We start from the raw sequence: 20,993 nt of genomic DNA, 5'->3' as shown, positions 1-20,993 counted from the left end.
AAATTTTTGAGTTTCACTCCAAGAGAGTAGTTGCGCCAGTCCAGCAAGAGTAAGTAGGAGTGAATTTTTTATTCTTAGGAAGTGAAGAATCATTCCGAAAGTCAATTTTTATAGTGCGAAGTGAATATATAGTTTCATTCTCTCGAAAGGAGACTGTAATTTCACTTTGGTAAATGTTAAGTTTAGCTCCTCCCCTACATCCAATCTTAACAAAACTCATTCGACATGTTTTTGCACAAAATGAACGAATCTGAGAAAAGCATCGCTCTGTTCCGCAAAACGAGATATTAATCATTAAAGCTGACCATTGTTAAGTTAAGAAATCCGCTTCTTGAAAAAATAAAGTGAAAATTCACTTCTGCGCCTGAATGGCGCAACTATCATTTCTCTTGAAGAGAAATTTCACTCCTAAAAAATTAGAGTGTATTTCGAGTATTATCAAATAATAACAAATAGTATCTATTTACATGATTATAACTTTAAAAATATTGTCTATAGATAAAAATTTAATTGTATTTATCAATTAATAGTATATGGAAAAATTAAATAAGAAAATTAGGTGTACATTTTTATTTCAAAAAATTTTTAAGATATATATGAAGGCTTAAATATAGCTAATTACAGATTACGTTTAGACAGCTACCTGTTCATGAATCGCGAGTGCGATATTAGTATAAGCATGCACTTTAACGTTTAAACGTAGTCCGTAATTGGCCATATTTAAATTATTATTTCATAAGCTGTTGTTTATAAATACAAATTTACAAATAATTTTTTTACTTCATTTTTTTCAAAACTTTCTTATAGTGGTACTTTGATTCGCGAACACCTTGTACCATCAAATATGATTCATGAATTGAATATAAATAAAGAAAAACTTTCATTATAATAACAATTATAAAAAAATTTTCAAAAATATTTAAACATAACACATTATAAAATTAAAAATTATTATTTCAATATTATTTTCATAATATACCAAAAAAATCGTGGCGCTTTACTTTGCAAAATTTTGCATCCTTTTTACCGAAAGTAATTCTTCAAATTAAAATAAAATAATATTAAATTAAAGATTAAGACACTGTTTTTAGATTAAATATATTTTTTAATTAAAACAATTAAATATATAAATAAATCTGAGAATAAAAAAATCTTAAAAATAATTTGTTCAAAATTTATTCTGGACCTTAGTAGAATCAATTCTATGGCGGCGCGAAATATCGATGAAAAAAAATCGTGGACGCGATCGCGTCGCATTGTGATTATCTGATTGAAATCTCCATGAATCTCGACGCAAGCTGCGGAACCGTTGCTTACGTAAGTAGACAGTCTTCGCGACAATACGACGGTCCACGAAATCTGGCACGCTTCTCCCATCATCGAAAGAGAAAACGTTGGCAGATCGGGCGTGTAATAATAATGCGATGGACGCGCGTGCAGCTGGCATTGCCAGCTGATGATGCGCAATCACGGCTCGACGGCCTGATAAACAGCCGTTGCAAGCTAATTGATAGCCGTATTAAGTGAAACAGAATCGAATCTGAGTGAAGGGCGACAACGCAGCTGGAAGCGGTGCTCTGTCACTCGTAAAGATGCGTAATGTACGTGTATACAGAGAGCGAATAAACGATCAACAAATGGCGAACACGAATCTTCCGGTGTTCACATTCGTACATGTTCAGCGCTTACAGGTTTCAATTAACTCTTAACGCATGATATGTCGCAGATAATTTCCGTTGGCTGTAGCCGCTTCAAGTGCGAGCTGTTCGTAGCTTTCCATCATGTTTTGAAACCTGATACCTGAGGCTAAAAACGATATTTTTTTAATTAATTTCGAGCGACACAGTTTTATCTCGGTTTCCGCAATTGAAGCAAGCAAAGGCAAAATATAAGAAAGGAAGATATTTGTCACGGTGACAGAAAGGACATTATGCAAATCGTAAACTAGTTTTCGTATCTTCTGCGTTTGGCATATCTTCATTTATTTATGAGATTGCGTGTTTTATCCGACACACAAATTTTTAGTAGTGACTGAAACTAGATAATTTTTAATAAGCAACAAGTTAATTTGGTTTATATATCATTATGATTGGTTTACGAGCTAATCAGGCCGATTTAAATAGGAGATCTACGATGGAAAGTCATATTTTATGATCGTATGACACCGATAATATATCGTGGCTAATTCGAAACAGTTGACATAAAAATTCGTGACAAAAATAAAGAAATTATTATTTATCACAATTAATAATAATAATATTTATAATAATAAATGATTTATTAAAACCGTAATGTGTGAATACACAATATTTATTGTGTAATAATATTTATATATTTATATGTGTTTCAAAATATTATTAAATTATTTAATTATTATATATATATATATTCTTGATCTCTGTATTTCTAAGAATATTTATCATTATATTTAGTATAAAAGTAACATAATAAAAGTTACGTATTAAAAACTTATTTGTAATAACAAATGAGCAAAGATCATTTCCATTCAAGGTGTCGAAGTATTAAATCTAAATATAAATTATTATAATTATTACAATTATTATATATTTTTTTAAACTGGAAATGATTTAATGAACAAATATGGAAATGGAATAAGAGTTACAACCATTCTGCATTTTTACGTTAATTAATCGGAATAGCAAGGTCAATACCGCTGGATTCGTGACCACGAAGGACCGCGGTTTCTATTTAATTAGCTCTATCGTTACTGTGATTTATAGAGACAAGCTAGGATACTGAAACCATTTTCTCTCGTTAATTTCACTCGTTATGACGATGACATATCGAGCGCATCTTCGTCTCCGTGTCGGTTTATAGTACTTTCTTCTGCCACAGTAATTAAGGGTGTAACGACTGTAACGGTTTATTTTCGTCTCACCATTTTGCGGAAATTGGCTGGTTCAGCGCAATCCAATCAACCGCGATTAATGGTTCTCGATAAATTTACAGTTTGAAAATTAATGCGATTTAATCGTAAACCTGAAGATATTATACATATAAAACTGTATAAAACACTACATAAATGTATTTAGGAAAAGGAATATAACTAGGTTTTTTCAAATATATGTTAAGTGCCATATTTTACAGATTCCACTTAAGAAACGTTTTGTATTTATTAAATCACGTGGAAGCATGTAAATAATACTCATGCGTTTATTCATTATCATTATTTATAATCAGGGTTGGGTAATGCTAATTTAAAAGTTAAAAAATAAGTTATAAAGTTAAATAGTTAATTAATTTTAACTTAGTTACATTTTAGAATCTTAATTTTTTAATTTAATTTAGTTACATTTTATTGGTAACTCTCAGCGACCATATGAGGGGATAATGACTATATAATTTAGTAACTTTATATAGTCTTTTATATTGTATAATTGTTAGTTATAAACAAAAATAACCAATAATTCTTTAATGAATATGCTGTGAGAAAGGAAAAATACAAAAAATTATGTAAAACAATCAAATTTTTTCTTTTTTTTTCTTTTTGGTTGTTTGGTTGGACATAAATTTTCAAGACTGTTAACTTTAACTTAACTTACAAGGGAAGTTTTACAACTGTCTGAAACCGATTTGATTCTCCATGAAATATGTTGTTAAATACGAAAATAAAAAAATACGTTGTCTTAGATTTTCGTGTTTAACAACATATTTCATGGAGAATCAAATCGGTTCCGGACAGTTGTCAAACTTCCCTTTAGTTAAAAAAAAGGTTAACTTATTCATCCCTGTTAATAATATAAATATGAATTATCGTATATAAAATATATTCTTCGTAAATATTTAATCGGGTTTTCTTAAATTATTCGTGAAATAGTAGTCAGGTCCGTTCTTTTTTTATTACTTGACACGTACCAGTTTTTATCACCGAACGAAAACGCGTTTGTTCAATCGTGTCGTTCAATGTTATTCACCTTGGCATAGTTCCCAATGTAATGGTGATCTTTTTCGCATACGTGGGAATACGGATCTCTTGGCAACGGGATTTTGACAAGTGCGACGAAATCGTATCTGGCATCGTAATCAAGTATGCATAGCTTACGTTCTTTGAAAGAATGTCTTTCCTGTTTTCAATCGTCGTTGTAAAGTTTCGTGATTGGAGACATTGACTGGAATAAAATTGTCTCTCGTATCTTGCTATCATGGCATCATAATGCTTTCCAGAAATAACGGATCAATTCTAAAAAAATTATTAACTTTCCGATGCACTTTAAAAAACGAACTGAATCTCTATATATTGCGTATAATTTTTTAATCATTCATTATCAAATTGTTTAAAATATTAGTTTAGTAATATAAAATTACAAAATGTTAAAAATTGTCCAATACAAATGAGAGGCCGTATTCGTTTAAGGCGAGTCTTGGTGCCTAATAATATTTGTGTGAATTTAAAAAATTTTTAGTTCAAGCAAATTACGCGCCGATTATTTGTCGGTCTTGAAACAGTCCTAGACTGAATATGGGGATCGATTCTGTATCTTGAAACGAGATAAAAATTACAAAAGTGAGCGAATTTACTAGAATACTGATAATTGGTCAACACCTAGTAAATTTGCTTACTTTTGTAATTTTCATCTTGTTTGAAGATACAGAATCGATCCTCTGAAGTATATATGTAATGTCACAAATTAAATTGATAAACAGTTTAATATTATTAATGCTGATAATCTGTAAAATACTGTAAAAAATATCATCTTATCTGAGAGATTTCCTTCATTCCATACGGACGTCTTATCAATTCGATCGCCGAGGCATGTGATAATATTACATAGCCCAATCTAGGGCTGGTATTTATAGATGCTCTTATATTTAAGATCGTCTTAAGTACAGTTTTAAGATGTCACAAGCTAATCATAAAACCGTATTAACATCTTAATGAGCTTTTTACAATAAGCCATTAGTATAGATCGAGGAGCGAGTTGTAAGCGAAACAGTAGTGTGTCATAAGACAACAATATGTCAGTAATTAGTGTCTGCATGAAGATGGCCAAATTCCATTTTTTTACGATTTAAAACTTAGATTACGTTATGACTGACCAATCATATAGTGCATTGTTATTCGTCTTGAGAACTACTCTTCTGATTGGCTGAAATATCGTAACGATCTAATATGATTTATTCTGGATGTAAGTTTCATGAGATTTATGACTTATAATTCTGTCTTACCACTAGTATGATATGAATGGTAACTAACGGCTTATTAGAAAGCCCATAAGGCATTACTTAAGATGATCTTTAAAAAAGAACTGACTATGAATATCGATCTAGGACCACAGCGTTTCAAAACCAATTAATCAATCGATGCGTAGTTTGCTTGGACTGGATATTTTTAAAATTCACAAAAAAATATTATTAGGTATCAAGATTAGCCTTGACCGAACACTTATGGCCCTCTTCATTTATATGTGTTCAACATTTCTCGGTTTAATTTCGTTTATTATTGTTTGTAAAAATTATATAACGGCAATTATGAAAAAGTTCTCGAAAAGTTTGTTTCCATTTTTTAAAACTCATGGTACAGTGTTTTAAGTTGCTCATATTTCCAAGATTGATTCCTAATGAAATAAACAAATATGCGACCTAATATTCGTTCTTTGTCTTTCATTCTCGGATAACCGTTCAAGTCTCCATCCATGAATAAAATTTGAAATTAAAATTGAAATCGAATCAGTCAATTTCAAAACGAACGAGTGGGCTAATATTTGTCTGTCGAATACTCACGTCATTATCATGACGTTGAGGCACAAGAATGGGCCGTGGGTTCCTCGGTGAATGATGGGGCCTAACAATCTGGCGCCACGGTGACGCGGTGACGCGATTTGCCACGTGTCTGCGAACGGTTCTCCACCTACAACAACTTTCGCCGCAGCTGAGATCCTCGCCCGCCGAAGTCTGCGAGGTGTAATCGAGCATCTCGAACGACCTCGTTTGGCTGGTGGTGGCGGCCGCGCATTGCAAGGACGACAACGGCGTCGTGCCCTGGTATGGATACTCGTCCCGCGTCGTTCCGCAAGACTCTCCTCCCGATCCTTCCACAAGAACATCCTCATTCATTATCAGCTTCTCCGGCGAGCAACTCGTATGCAACCTCTCGTATCTCGTTCTGATCTTTTCCAAAGTATCTGCACCAGCGTATCCTTCCGAAGACGATCCTCCGAGGAGACACGTACCTCGTTGGTATATATTGAAGGACGATTCGTTACTAGGAGCTATTACCGGATTCTTGTCAGCAAGTATCATCAAGCTGTGATTTTTGTCCGCGGAAGGATCACCTGTTGCTCTATCCTGATGCAGGAAACCGCCTATTGGCCACGAATTCGGACAACTAGGACCAAACGATGGTCCAGGATTGTTAACTTCGTGAAACGCTCCAATATCCCTAAACGTATTTCTGTTGACGTCGTCCGTAGGGAATATCCTAATGTATGACTCTTTCCTGTCAAACGGGTCTTCGTAAGATAATCTTTTCGATCGGTACCAAGGATACTGATCGCACTGCAGGTACTTGGGGCTAACTTTGACATCCTTGACGTCCTCCAGCTTGCAGTCCGTTGCTTGCTCCCCGCAGGTCGTCATCACTGGCACCGGTGGAAGCCGGATGCGCAGGGCCTCGGCAGCACGCAGAAACGCGTCCAGTCGCATCCGTGGAACAGTAGCGCTTCCGGTATAGACGAAGCCAAGAAGAGCCGCGAGTTCCGGCGCCTCCACCTCTGCCAAGATCACTGTAATCGGCTCACAATGAGCTGTGACTTTGCTGTGTGCCAGTAACACCTCCTGTAAATGAAATTTTGTTTATTAGAATAATGAAACAATTTTAAATTATATTTAATAATTAAATAATATTTTTAATTATATTTTTAATTGATACAAAAAGAATGATTTGGTTGAAATAAAAATCTAAAAATTTATATCTAAAAATTTATTTAAATATAGATCTGTGAAAATAATTTTATTGAGTCATTAAGATAGAATGTTTAAACACTACTGACAATACTGTAAGAAGTTTTAGCTTTCTAAGTTTGAGTGTCCTATATAATTAGTTTGACGGTTTAAACAAAATTATTTTCGGATCTATATCTAATTAATTTTTTAGATACTTCAGCAATATTGTTCTTTCTATGTATAAGAAAATGCATATATAAAAATATGTAATAATATATAAGGAAATATAATAATATATAAGGAAACATAACAAAATATTAATTAACTAATATTTGTTAGAGATAATATCTATATTGAGTAAAACACGGGAGAATATGATTCACTAGAAATATACATACATATATGAGTCTAGCGTGCTGTTAAAGAATATAAAAGAATCGCGAGTGTGAGTTTTCGTATTGATGAAGATTACTTTACGACTTATAATTAGTAATGTACAGTAATAACATGTATCAACAGCATGCACTGAGTTACAGAGAAGTTAATGCACGCTGGTTGCGTATGTGGGCCAAATTTTATTAGTGCTCTCATTTTGTGAAGTGATCTCATTCGAGAGAAATATATGCACGCATATTTCCTTGCTTATCTGATATAACGGCTGTGATATGCATATAAGAAACTTAACGAGAAGAGATGTTTTGAGTTTTCTGTGATGTCTCCTCTCCTTTCATAAATTATATAAAAATTTATTTATTTCACACATAAATTATATAAGAATTTATTTATTTCATAAATTATATAAGAATAAACTCTCTCTTCCTCTTTGTTATTCTTTTGTTTTACATGTAGAAGAGTAAATAATTTTATGGTTCATTAAATGGTAATTCTTTATCGTCATATTCGCTCTCTAAATTAATTCATTAAAACTTTTATATATTCCATAACTATTTGATTAATCTTTTAATATCTTTTTTAAACTCAGTTTTGTTAAAAAATCCTGTATAGATATATAATTTTTAATAAGAAGCTAAAATTATTTAGATATATATATATATATAAAAATATATCTAAAAATGAAGACAAAAATTAAAAACTATTCTGGATCCTGATAGGCGAATATACATTGAATTAATAGAAGAATTGTAAATTCGGATTTCCAAATTGTTCAAAGCTTTATGCGCTCATAAATATCGCGCGCTTGATTTATCTCATTCTTCTTTTCTTTTCCTATTACTCGCGCGGATAATGAAACATGGACAACAATGAATTTTCGTATCGAGTATTTCATTGTTGAAAATCGTGCTGCATTGAGATAACTGTAATTACGCGGCCAGCGGTCGCTTCGACGGCTCTTTTTGATTTTTTAAGGCGATAATTAACCGTTATTGGCTGGTCGCCGAGATCAGGAAACTTGAATTAACCTCTGCCGATCGCACAATGTTGATCACGTGAGAATTGTTGTGCACTTTTGCTCCATTATGTAATGTACTAATAGAAGATTAATACATTGCATTAAAGAGAGATCAATGTAAGATTACTGCACATGAAAACAAATTATAAACTTCTAAATTCTAATCTTATAAAATTGATATGTTGTATCAAGTATCTTAAAACAAATTTTCAACCTTTCCAATTTTTCTGTATTATCAGTATATTCTTGTCAAAGTATACTAAATTTCTATAAGAATTCAACATTTTTTTTTTAATTCCAGATTTCTTATTGATGTTATGTTTGCCGCGAGGTTTTAGCCTTCAATCGTTCTTCTTCGCGCCGTTTCCAACCATTTTAACGGATCGTTTGCGTCGAAAAATGATGAGAGCATCATTCCTTCACGTAGAACGTAAATTAAATGTTGGCTTTCAAACCGGCCCGCGGCTCAAAGCAGCTTTGCTGCACCGTTGCGTTCAATGGCGTAGGAATGACTTTTAAATCTTTCATAAAAATTACTCATAAATTCTGCATTTTATTTTTGCATAACGTTAATCTTATACATATCCATCTATAATTATTTTATTATTATTATTTTACAACATAAACATAATAACTCTGCACGTTAAATTTATAGTGTCAAATATAACCTACCGTGAGTCGCCACTGCTCCTACTAAATATATCGTTATTTTTTATCAAAATGATAGTTAAATTTGACACTATACCGTGTCAATTTGGCACTATACAATGTCAAATTAACACTATAGTGTCAAATATAACCATTGTTTTAGTATAAAATAACGACATGATTGAGTAGGAGCGACTCACGGTAGATTAAATTTGACACTATAGATTTAACAGTGTGAAAAAGAATATGAATTGCAAGACTTAAAATGAATTCTAATGTAATAAAAACTTCAATAGCAATTGCTTCTTTGCAATATTAATAGTATCTTTAAAAAACTCCAAGCTCTTAATTTTTTTAAGATACCATTAATATTGCAAAGAAGCAACAATTACTATTGAAGTTTAATTGAGTTTATAGTCCGGAAAAACAATTCGGCGCACAGTTCGAAAGACTACAAATATAGTATCTATACAAATACATATATAGTATATATAGTAATTCAAGATTGAATTATTTAAGCATTAAAGATCCAGCTTTGACTGTTATAGGCATTTTAATTTCTAGATATATTTTATTTACAAATATTACATATCGATAATATTGATTCAAATTTAAAATTAATTTTAAATTCATCGCGTTTCTGATTTTCTTCTATAACGAAAAGGAAGAAGAAATAGGTTTGTGGGTTGCATGTTCTTATATATCTGCATTTGCATTCTTATTATGGTAGCTACACCCCTGTGCCACAAGGCCGCGACTTTTTAGTTTTCTTCCTCTATGTGCTAGAAGTGCTCTCTCGGGTGCAATTACTTAGGGTTAGTATTTGCGCTTATTGCACTTGAATCGTAAACGTTTTCCGGAAACGTTGCAACGCCTTCAGCCTGAATGTATTCCATCACGAGCACGCAGGCGAATATATAATAAAATGCAAATATAAAGTAAGCTCTTTTTTCTTTTTTTGATTGCGAGATAATCAAGACTAAAGCATGTGGTTATTAATGCACTTCGTCGTTATAATTAGGAATATAATAAGCGCTGCATTACCTCTCGTACATATTTTATGAACTTTCGCAGTATTAGATGGTATTAGAGAGTACGGTACAAGTAGATATATTCTACTGTAGTATGTAATAGAACTACTAGTTTTCTAGGAAGTTTTTTACGTGCAACCGGATAATTCACATCTTGTAATAACGACGCAGTCTCTATCTAAACTCTAGCTAATATATCTCTGCTAATTGCTAATTACTGAAACATTTTCGTACAAATATGTCAGAAATCAAGAGATGTCTCAGGTCAAATGTGTGCATGAATCTTCCTATAAATCAAAATTTTTTCCTAAATTCATAAATATTTCTTTGGAGAGAATATTTATCTGAAATATTGAGTTATTGACATATTTGGTATCCATATATCTTTACCTCGCGTTTCCAGTATATTTTAACCGTATATTTTAAAAGATTACAATACTTTGTTTTATTTTTATATTAATACATAGATAACTTTTTATGTAAATAATTAATTTAAAAAAAATTAATTCTTGAATGTTTTATAATGTAATTTTAACCGGGTTACAAGATTTTCTCTTCATGTACGCTTATTTCACTTGCAATCCATCTTATCGTTATATTTACATTTCAAACGTGAGTTTAAATAACAGTTATTTCGGATAATTTGGATACTATGTCAATTTATAGTTACAAATGTATATAAATATCCATATCTATCTAGATATATAAGCCATTACTAGGATCAAGTCGTGCGAAATTCTAAGTTTACTTCTATTAACTTACATTAAACCGATCCATCATTCGCGAAACAGCGATTACATGATCGGAGAATCTATCAATCAATTACGATAAATATTACAAGTATCTGCGGATAATATCTATGACCGGTTTATGATTTCAAGCTGTGCGAAATTTTTAAGCCTGTTTCCTAAAGATTTATAGATCAATCTATTGTACATGAAACTTCGCAGTCGGAATCTGCCAATTAATCAGAATCATAGTGATATTCTGAGGAAGGCGCTTTCCATCCACATCTGATGCGATCTCTCCTATCTACACATTACGAAATTCAGGGTGCGATCAAGAACACTGATTAGATCGTCGTAATTATAGTCGTGTATCAGTTTTCACGACGTGAGCTATCAAATAAATTTTCGTTTGATTGGTTTTAGCTTCCCGTAAAATAATGTGCAAAATTTCACACTTCGTGTAATTTGTAGGTGTTCCGCAATATCTCACGTGCAATAATGTGTTGCAGTACTTTTGTAGACGCACACAACCTGCGATGAGACATATAAGAGGAGTTCTTCAGTTCGTGTGTGATGGATTGACGTTTGAATAGAAACAGATTTAAAATTTTCGCACAGTTTAAAACCAGTAAACGTAAATATTTATAAATAACAGACGTAGATATTTATAATTACATAAATTAGTAAATATAACGCGAGAAAGTGGTGATGATCACCTTCTCCTCATATAAAAAGAAATAGATACATATAAATAAAATGAGAATTGTTGCAAAACTGAAATATATATTTTATTTACATCGATCCATAAATTTCTTTCTGTTTGCGAAAACGATCATGTATTAGAAATAGTTTAAAAATGTATTAGAAAAAAATGTTTAACATTAAATTATAAGTTTATAATTCTAAGTAATTTAATTTATTTTAATTGTAAGTGTTTTAATTATAAATAATTTAACATTAAATATTATAATAAGTCTGTACCTATTTCTTTCTCTAAAGGTTGGTTATTCCATCCTCGGATAAACTATGTAATAATTTATCTACTGGATAAACCAAAAAACAATAAAGGAAAAAAATAAGAGCGTAAGAGAGCGAGCTCTGAAATTTATCGAAAGATAGAACAACTCAGCCAAACGACATAAATAAATTCTTTTCATAAATCTCTAGAATCATTATGTATTTAGACTTCTGACTCAAGCTCGCGATCTCGCAGGTGGTTAATAACAACAAGCAGGGAGATTGTTACAAGAAAAACTCGGAATCGAGTTTTTTTGGTGTTTAGAGCAACGTATATATTTTCTACGCCTTATTGCGATATAGACAGCGCAAATACTATTCGTAGTCGTGCATCCGCAATAGAATATAATGACGAACGAGTATCATTCGGTTTTTATGATATCGCTATTTGCGAGAAAGCATCGCAAGTAAGCAGCGCTTTATACTAGATACATTCGATCCGCGTGCTCGCGATATTGCACCTAAGACCGATAATTATACGATTCCGACGCTGAGAAAATGCCGAGAGCCACGATTTAATCTACGAGTTTGCCGCTTGAAATTATTCGAATCGGCGAACGTAAGCGCAATTGAAAATAATTACGGCGGCGAGAGACGGGAGAGAGGGGACTGATCAGAAAGCGTAATCGTTAAATGGAACGAGCTCCGTTTAAGGGTTCATTCGCACGATGTATAACGTCAACATCACGTGTCGTCAACGTCATGAAATATTCCGTAATACAGTCTAAGCGGTTGTAATGCACCAGGTTGATTCATGTTATACGTAACGTAATGGCACTGTCAATTTACTAGCTACCGTTGCGGTTGCGCCACTCTAGAAAAACATTTTTGTATATAAGTGAGATTAATTTAAATATAAATTATGTTTCCGTATCGAAATAAAGAAATGACGAGTATTTTCATATACAATTTATAGTTCGATAAACTTATCTTTGCAGCTACACATTTGTGTTTTAAAATATGGAACAAGAATAATGTAAAATAATCGAAAATGGGAAATACATATACTTATTTATGTATATAAACATTTATGGAATTGAGATAAATAAGAATTAAATTAGAAAGTAAAATTACAATTAAAAGAACCTACTGTTGATGTGTTGCATTGAAAGTAATTAAATTCTTATTTATCCTATTTCAGTTCCATCCATCTTCGTATATATAAATGCATTTATGTATTTTTTAATTGTTGTACATTGCAGCATTGTTCTTGTTTGATTATCTTTTAAAACGCACATCGGAGATCAGATCCGATTGTCGATATAACGTCATAGATAATTTAATTCTTATTTATATCAATTTGTCCTATCTGAATTGGTCGATATTGCATCTTCGGTGCTATATTGTAAAATGACAACCTGCATAAGACAGATACATTTGCTTTATGCAAGAAAGTATAAGTGATGGTTAAGAAACAGTTAACGACCTGTTCATAAGAATCGTAACGTGTGGAATTTAAACGTCTCTTACGCACGCGAGAGGCCGGAGTCATAAACGTGATGAGCGATGAGGCGAGTTGAGAGCGTGAAGCGTAACGATTTCTGCCGCCGTGAGATACAGGTATCATCGACCAACAATATCGACCATTAATCATTTGCCGCGAATATCGATAACTGGTCGCCGAATGAACCATTATGCGAGTGACGTACGGTGTTAAAAGCCGCGCTATCGCAGCCCGCGGCATCCACGACGAGGATCTAACGCGATTGATCCTAACAGAGGGAATGCGATACTGTTAGAATACAATAGAATATGGAGAATTGAAAAACGTAATTAATCTTGATCGACTGCAATAATTCTCATGCTTACAATTAATAATATTAACGCCTTGCTTTATTCAAAGTTTCACGGGGATGTATGTATATAGTCGTAATTTGTAAAATTTTCAGTATCACAATATTGTAAATAAAAAGATAACGAAAAGAAAGGGAATGAAATGAATCGTCATCATCAGTGAATTGAGTTATAAAATATTAATGCAGATATTTGATATACAACTCTTAAACTTTTAGGAATATACATTAATAAAAAAATGACATATTTATTTTAAATAACATGTAACTTTTATCAGATTTCAGGATAGAATTCTATTTATAAGTTTTATACTGTATATTTTGATATATTTATAATTTTTTTAATGTATATTATATATATTGTAGTATATGTTGTTATTCTTTGATTCTTCATATACTTTTATATTATACAGTACTTAACACTGAAGGACCGGATTTGACGATCCCCTTAAAAGGACCATAAAAGTCAATTTGGTTCCAAGCACATTTTCTTCGTAAACAACAAATGGAAAGAATTGAAACGTATAAATAATTATAATGAACGTTTTAACAATAGTATCACTAATTTTATTAATTTATTTTATTACAAAAAGCAGTTATCATATTATAAAAAAGTTATATTAGTTTGAGAAGTATTAGTTCGCGAGGAACCCCAAATTGGTTACCTCGGTCCTTCTAGTGTTAAAGGATACAATATTCTGAATTATAGTTTAAATTGTAAATCGTTTAAGTGGATTTGGGATATCATGTTATCGTCAATGTTATCGTCATAACAGAATATATACGTTATAAAATGAATTATAATTTATAAAATCATAGGCTACTTCAAAATGTAAAAATTTATACAACAAATTAAAAACAATTCGATCTAAAGATATATATATTATATTAAAATATAATATATAAAGAGGTATATAATTAATATATAATTACTCTCCAAAACTTTTAGAATATAAATTTCACTTTTAAAGATTAAAAATTAAGTTACTTTTTTTCAAGGCTTAATTTTCACTATTTAGAGTGAGATTCTGCTCCAAAGAATGCAGAGAGTATAGGTTATATCTCTATAATAATTTCTGTAACTTAAAGAGATATATACAAGAGAGATAATTTCTGCTTAATTTTAGAGAAGGTAAAAATATTTAATCCCGATTTTGCCGGCGGTTATCTCAAATACCTTTTTATCAGTTTAATATGATAGCTTGTATGATAGCTTAAGGCCTGCGTAAATGAAAGGGCACAATTGTTACGCCGTTATAGATCGAAAACACTGATATATGTGTGATTTGTAATATTACACTTCTGTATGTTGTCAGTGTTGTTGCGGTTACGCTCAATTGCCCAGTTGTTTTTCTAGCAATATTCTATCAATGCGGTTGCACTTTAAATAAAATAATTTGTCATTGCGATTAACTAGATTATACTGTCTATTTCCCTCCTCGACGTGTAACATATAATACCTACATTAATAAAAAGACTTCAATCATATCACGATACGATGTAAAATATCAGCTGAAGCTGAGACTTCCTTCAGAACCGGTGTGTCAAGATTCAACATTCCAATTCCGTAGCATTGTATCTAAAAAAAGAAATGATTTCTCTGAGCTCATCACTACCAGTGATAGAATAGGTCTTTATATGTTACCAGATATCTCATATGCAACTCTAAACTAGTAATATAGATTTGTCTTATTCAAGTGAACGGAAGGACGGCATGGCGTTCGTAAGACAGCATATTATTGGCATAACAGAATGTAAACACCGCTTTTGAGAGTTAATTTACCATAAAATTGAAAAACTAGCTCTTATTAGTGTCAGCTTCTCTATTTTTTTAAATTATTCCTACTGCTAAAAAGCTAGCAATTATATATCCTAGCAATCGAAACGGATGCGGACTAATAAGTGAACGCTCGCCTTCACGAATGATCGATATTGACGTATTTATTTCTATGCCAATTGCAAGATTAGAAACGGTACATTCAAAGATTTCACGTCTAATTGTAATCGTACATATCAAGAAAAAAATGAACGCTTATAAAATCATTTTTCAAAGTAATCTTTACTTCCTTCAACAACAAGATTAAAATATTTTTGAAATCAATTCGATAAATAAAAATTATTAAATATACATATTATAATATATCTATATATTATATATATATAAAATACAAATATATATACATATATTTAAACATATACATATTATATTTATATACAAGTATATGTGTATAAATATAGGCACGTATATATACAATATATATATATATACGTATTCATTATATTATTTGCTATATATATTTTTTTAATGTCTGTATGAATAAAAAAGATACATATATTTTTAATTTTTATTATTCTTTCATATTATTTTCATATCTTTATATTGGATAATTTTTTCAAATAAAACTTTTCTTTCTATATATTAGAATTAGAATAAAAAAATAACAACCTGACAATGAGCCCACCTATGCATTCACGCATCTCTATATCTCTATTTTCACTTTAATTTAGCATTTGCTACACCTTATTTTACTTGTCCGTATAATCCGATAATGTGAATTGATAAGTATCCTACTCCCAAGAGCGACTAGCGATTAGTTACGCATTTAGAGGCAAACTCTCCTTTATGATGTTGTAGGAGGTTTAGATTTATGAAATTATAGGGCAGATTTGAAAAATTTCTCGTACAGTGAGAACAGAAAATTTTTTTTATTAATCGCTAATAACAATAAGTAAGTATTATATATTACACGTAATACGTGAAAATCATGTCCTGATACTATTTACTTACTAACTATTATTGTAGCTTGTATATTAATGAACTACGAGTATTTTTTGCATTACGTGATATCTATTCTAAGATTCTTAATTCGAAATTTGAAGATATTTATTGAAAATCGATAAGTTGCGAGCAACTAATGTATTTTTTAAATCATATTTTTACTAAAAAAATATCAATTTTAAGCACAATGGGGGATTTATAGCTGTATTATTATATGATAAACATGTAATAATTTTTATTTATCCACGAATACATTCATTTATAAATCCATTAATAAACTTACCGTCAATATGTACACACTTTTTTTATTGGCTTCTATAATCGCCCGCACGCGCAAAATGAATCTCTTATAAATTCTGAAGAGAACTCTCTTTAACTTCTTGCTTTTTATAAATACATATATCTGATGAATAAATTGATGATGATTTATCTTGCCTGTCAACGTATCAATAGATACCTACTTCAGTACTTATAAATTCTTGACTGCAAACTCACCGAATTTAAATATGAGATTTATATCATTCTCATAAAAAATGCAATTGGAAGTCAGAAGAATTTCATATGTCGAACAGTAAATGAACGAACGTTCTGAGAATCACCGCAGTTGCCAACGTTATCCACTTTATCTCATGGAAGTTATTTATGTAGCGAATTTATTTCGAGTATAATTCAGATCAATACAAAGAGTGATCTTTTTCATGAAACGGTACAAATATAAATAAATAAGTATAAATAATGTGCATTTGCATGTAATCTTGCGAAACGGTATTCTCTCGAATTAGGGAGCACTGCACTAGTAACGTTAGAGGAGTTTTAAAGCAGTTCTGATTTACATATATAGGCGATTTAAATACGTGCCGGGAATGTTGCCAAGCCGTGAATTAATAGCTGCGAATGATGCTTGCTGCAGATAAAACGCGCAAACATCGTTACAACTCTTTTAGTTTGCAACATGTATTTGCGAATGATTATATTCGATCGATCGATCGATCGCTTCGTACACTTTGTAACAGTATGTTTGTGATATGTTAGAATTTAACGAAATTGCCCTAGGCAAGATAAAATCAGATCACGAAGGGTCATTCTTTCACTAACGTGCAAAAATGTTGTTATAGAATTATATCGTTTTCATACATCTATAAATATTATCACGTTGTGCATATCACATAATAACGTTTTACAGTGTATAAATACATATGCATAGCAGCTTTCACATGACTTTAATCAACTGTTGGAACAAAAATTAACGTTTCTTTGTTTTGATAGTTTTTGCTCTGTGAAAACTTGAAAAATGTAATTTTTATTTCGTTACTGATATATAAATATATACATATTTAATTATTAAATATTTATATTAATATGTAAATATTTTTCAAAATATATTATATTTTCTTTATTTAGTTCAATTTTAAACTTCTCGATCTTTTTAAGGGCATACACAATATAAAATTATAAAAATACATTTACATTATATATACATTATCATATATATATATTATATTATATATATTATATATTATTTTGATATAAATAAAAATAAATATCAAGTTTGAATACTGTACATATACACGAGTACCATTTGAACAATTATATTTTTTATATTTAAAATTTTTTATTTTTACACTTAAACTGTAAGAGCTCGATGATTTATGAAATTACAAACCAAACCTTCTCAAGTAGCAAAGAAATTAAAAGATGATATAGTATGTGACGTCACGTATTTTGATCTACTATATCGTTTTTTAATGTCACTCTGTTGCTTGTAGAAATATAAAAATATGCGAATAAAAAAATATTTCTAAAACAAAAATAAAAAATGTGTTTGAAATCAAAGAGTATCCAATAATATGGTTAAAAAAATTTTCATTGATATTCGCACGTTATATTTAGAATTTAAGGATCTATAATATGAGGAAAAAGAGAAGCTATTCTCTCAGAATACATCAAATTAACAGCCTGTCAGTAATAATAGACAACTGCTGGATAGTTCTTTTCTCCACCAGTTTCTAACGAACTGGAAGTCTATTATTTTCAATTAGCTTCCTTTAGTAACAAACTTCACACGATTTGTTATGAGTTTAAAAGGTGACTATAAATTTATTACACGCACCGTTCAATGAAGTAATTGTATGTAAATCATATTCTAACATCATTGTTACTTGACATATAATAGGCGATTTCAAAAAATCTGTGGTAAAAATTAGTATATCGAGTATATTATGAATTGTATATCGATATTAAATAGTTTTAGGATAAATGTGGATTTAAAATATTATACCCATCCTTTCGAATATTCTTTATTATTTTTGGTGAATGATATAAATTTCCGATAAACAGAATCGTTAATATACTTTTAATAAAATTAACATAAAATGCTTTAAGGTTTTTATTAAAATTTTTAATAAAGCAATAATATAATTTTCTTACAAAATAAATATTTGTGATTCTTTATGGCAGAATTATTTGATGATTTAATAATATTATGTTAATAATTTAGTGACTTTAAATAATTTTTTAATACATAAATGTTTTTAACAAAATAAAATTAAAAACTAGTAAAGCAAAAAACAAATAAAGGTAACTAATTAGTTAATTTTTTAATTAAACACTGTTCCTCTAATTATATTCTTCACTTATATTAATTTTAATCTTTTCGATCTTCCTACGACCTGTTGGCCTTCGTCTAATTAATTGTATGGTGAATTTCAACTTTATAGTGTTTAATTAGCATTTCCTGGTGTAAGTAAATGCAAAATATTGCTGCGGTTAAAACGTTACCATCAGCATGATATTGCGGTTCTGCCGTTATATTGTTCTTTCTTCTATGATTATCATCGTTAATAGCTCATATAGTTTATTATAATAATCATGCCTTATTAATGTGAACCGAACGTGCGAATGTAAATAATATTTTTGTAACATATATTAATACAATACAATTTATATAATAACATATATGTATTTCCAATAATATTTCTCGTTCTCCGTTTTCAATCGTTTTGATCTCATTAATGAACGAATAAATTAATTCAACAAGTAAATGTCTTTCTATAAATAATGTGAAAGTTTCAATTTTAATATAATATTTAACAAAAAGGCATGTAAGTGTTATTGCGTATTATTCAAACAATGTGCGTAAAAATCGATTTTTTTTCAAAGAGACGTTATATATGTCCTCTTCATTAAGATGTGTCTTTCTTAGTAAGATGTCTTCAAGTAACGTATATATTATAAACTTTCTAAACATTTATAATTGAAAAAATATCATAGTATATATAGCCCAGTAATAAAAGAAACATGTATATAGCGAAAAGACATTTTGAGATCGTATGCGCGTGTCGACATCATATGTCTTTCGATTAATATGAATTGACATGAGCAATACACGCCGACATGAAATAAATATCTGCTCGTCGCTCCCTTTCAAGTTACGATAATCTTAATTAAGCAATGAATAAGTGATCTCGTGCTACACCGGCATTCTAATGATGGTCCGAGCTATGAGAAACATGTTTTCGTGCGGCAAAATGCTCACAAAAAATGCGCGTGGTCATATTATAATCAGCGGAAAGCCATAATTCCTCATCACACATGACGTTTAAAAACTTTTTGTTTCTATCAGATCCTTTGAAGATAAACTGTGAATTCTTAAATTATACGTTTGCAGAGCTCGTGCATGTCCGTATCTTCTCTTGATTAATTACTAGAATACATCTAATTAAACTTACGTCTAATTAAATAAGAGAAATCATACATTCAATCGAAGAGGATCTTAGTGCTTAAATACATATTTCTTGTATGAATTTATATACATCATTCTATATATTGCGCGCCAAAATCTTTTTCTTAAAACACATTGAGCAGAATTGGAATAGTAAGTCACTTACTATTTTGTATAATCATTTTAATAATTTTTTGATGCTAATAAACATTTTTTACAAAAATATTAATCGTTATACGTTAATGAAGATCTAAAAATTGCGAATATTTTTTTATTGCAAAAAATATTATCTCGGTATATAAGATCTGTTCAATATAAAGTATCATTTGACAAAGCAATTTAAAAAATATGATTCCGTTTATATGTGTACATATATATGTATATATAGTGTGTGTGTATACAGGGTGTTTCCAAATTAAATCGCAAAACTTCGGGAGCGTGTAGAGGAGTAAAAAACTAAGAAAAAAAGTCCTATAGACATATGCTCGTTTTTGCTCCGTTTCAGAGAAATCGAAAAAAAATGTTTACATTTCTTGCCATATCTAGCACCGACATATTTGATTACATTTTCCACTTTCTGTTATGAATTTGTCAGTCGCTCTTTGAAAGCCTTTAACAGTAGATGAATTTTGTCTTTTGCAATATGCCGCGTACGTATTCTAATAGTGAATATGCTGATATGGTTTTTGTATACGGTTTCTGCAACGGTAATGCTTTAAAGGCGGTGCGAGAATATGCACGACGATTTCCAAACAGAAGAGTGCCAAACCGAAGAGTGTTTATGTTGACATTTAATAGATTGCGAGAGACTGGATCATTTTCAATTCGACAAGAAAACAACCGATTTCAAGCAGCGTTACGAAGAGATTTGCAGGCAGGGAATCGTATTTTACAACATTTTGACAATCATCCTGAGACCAGCGTTCGGAATGCGTCGGCTGTATTGGGAGTGTCACCACAAA

The 20,993-nt window shown here is 30.7% G+C and overlaps 1 protein-coding gene across 1 annotated transcript in view; it reads right to left on the bottom strand.

Annotated features, from left to right (window-relative positions):
• Positions 1-20,993, bottom strand: part of LOC108731093 (uncharacterized) — a 31,896-nt gene that overhangs the window by 4,239 nt on the left and 6,664 nt on the right. The window contains exon 2 of the mRNA XM_018461182.1: positions 5,743-6,795. Coding sequence (XP_018316684.1) covers positions 5,743-6,795 — 1,053 coding nt within the window. The remainder of the gene's footprint in view (positions 1-5,742; positions 6,796-20,993) is intronic.

This window comes from Mycetomoellerius zeteki, unplaced genomic scaffold (genome assembly GCF_001594055.1).
Source record: "Mycetomoellerius zeteki isolate Tzet28-1 unplaced genomic scaffold, Tzet1.0 scaffold120, whole genome shotgun sequence".
Lineage (NCBI taxonomy): Eukaryota > Metazoa > Arthropoda > Insecta > Hymenoptera > Formicidae > Mycetomoellerius > Mycetomoellerius zeteki.
This window is presented reverse-complemented; position numbering and strand designations above follow the sequence as displayed.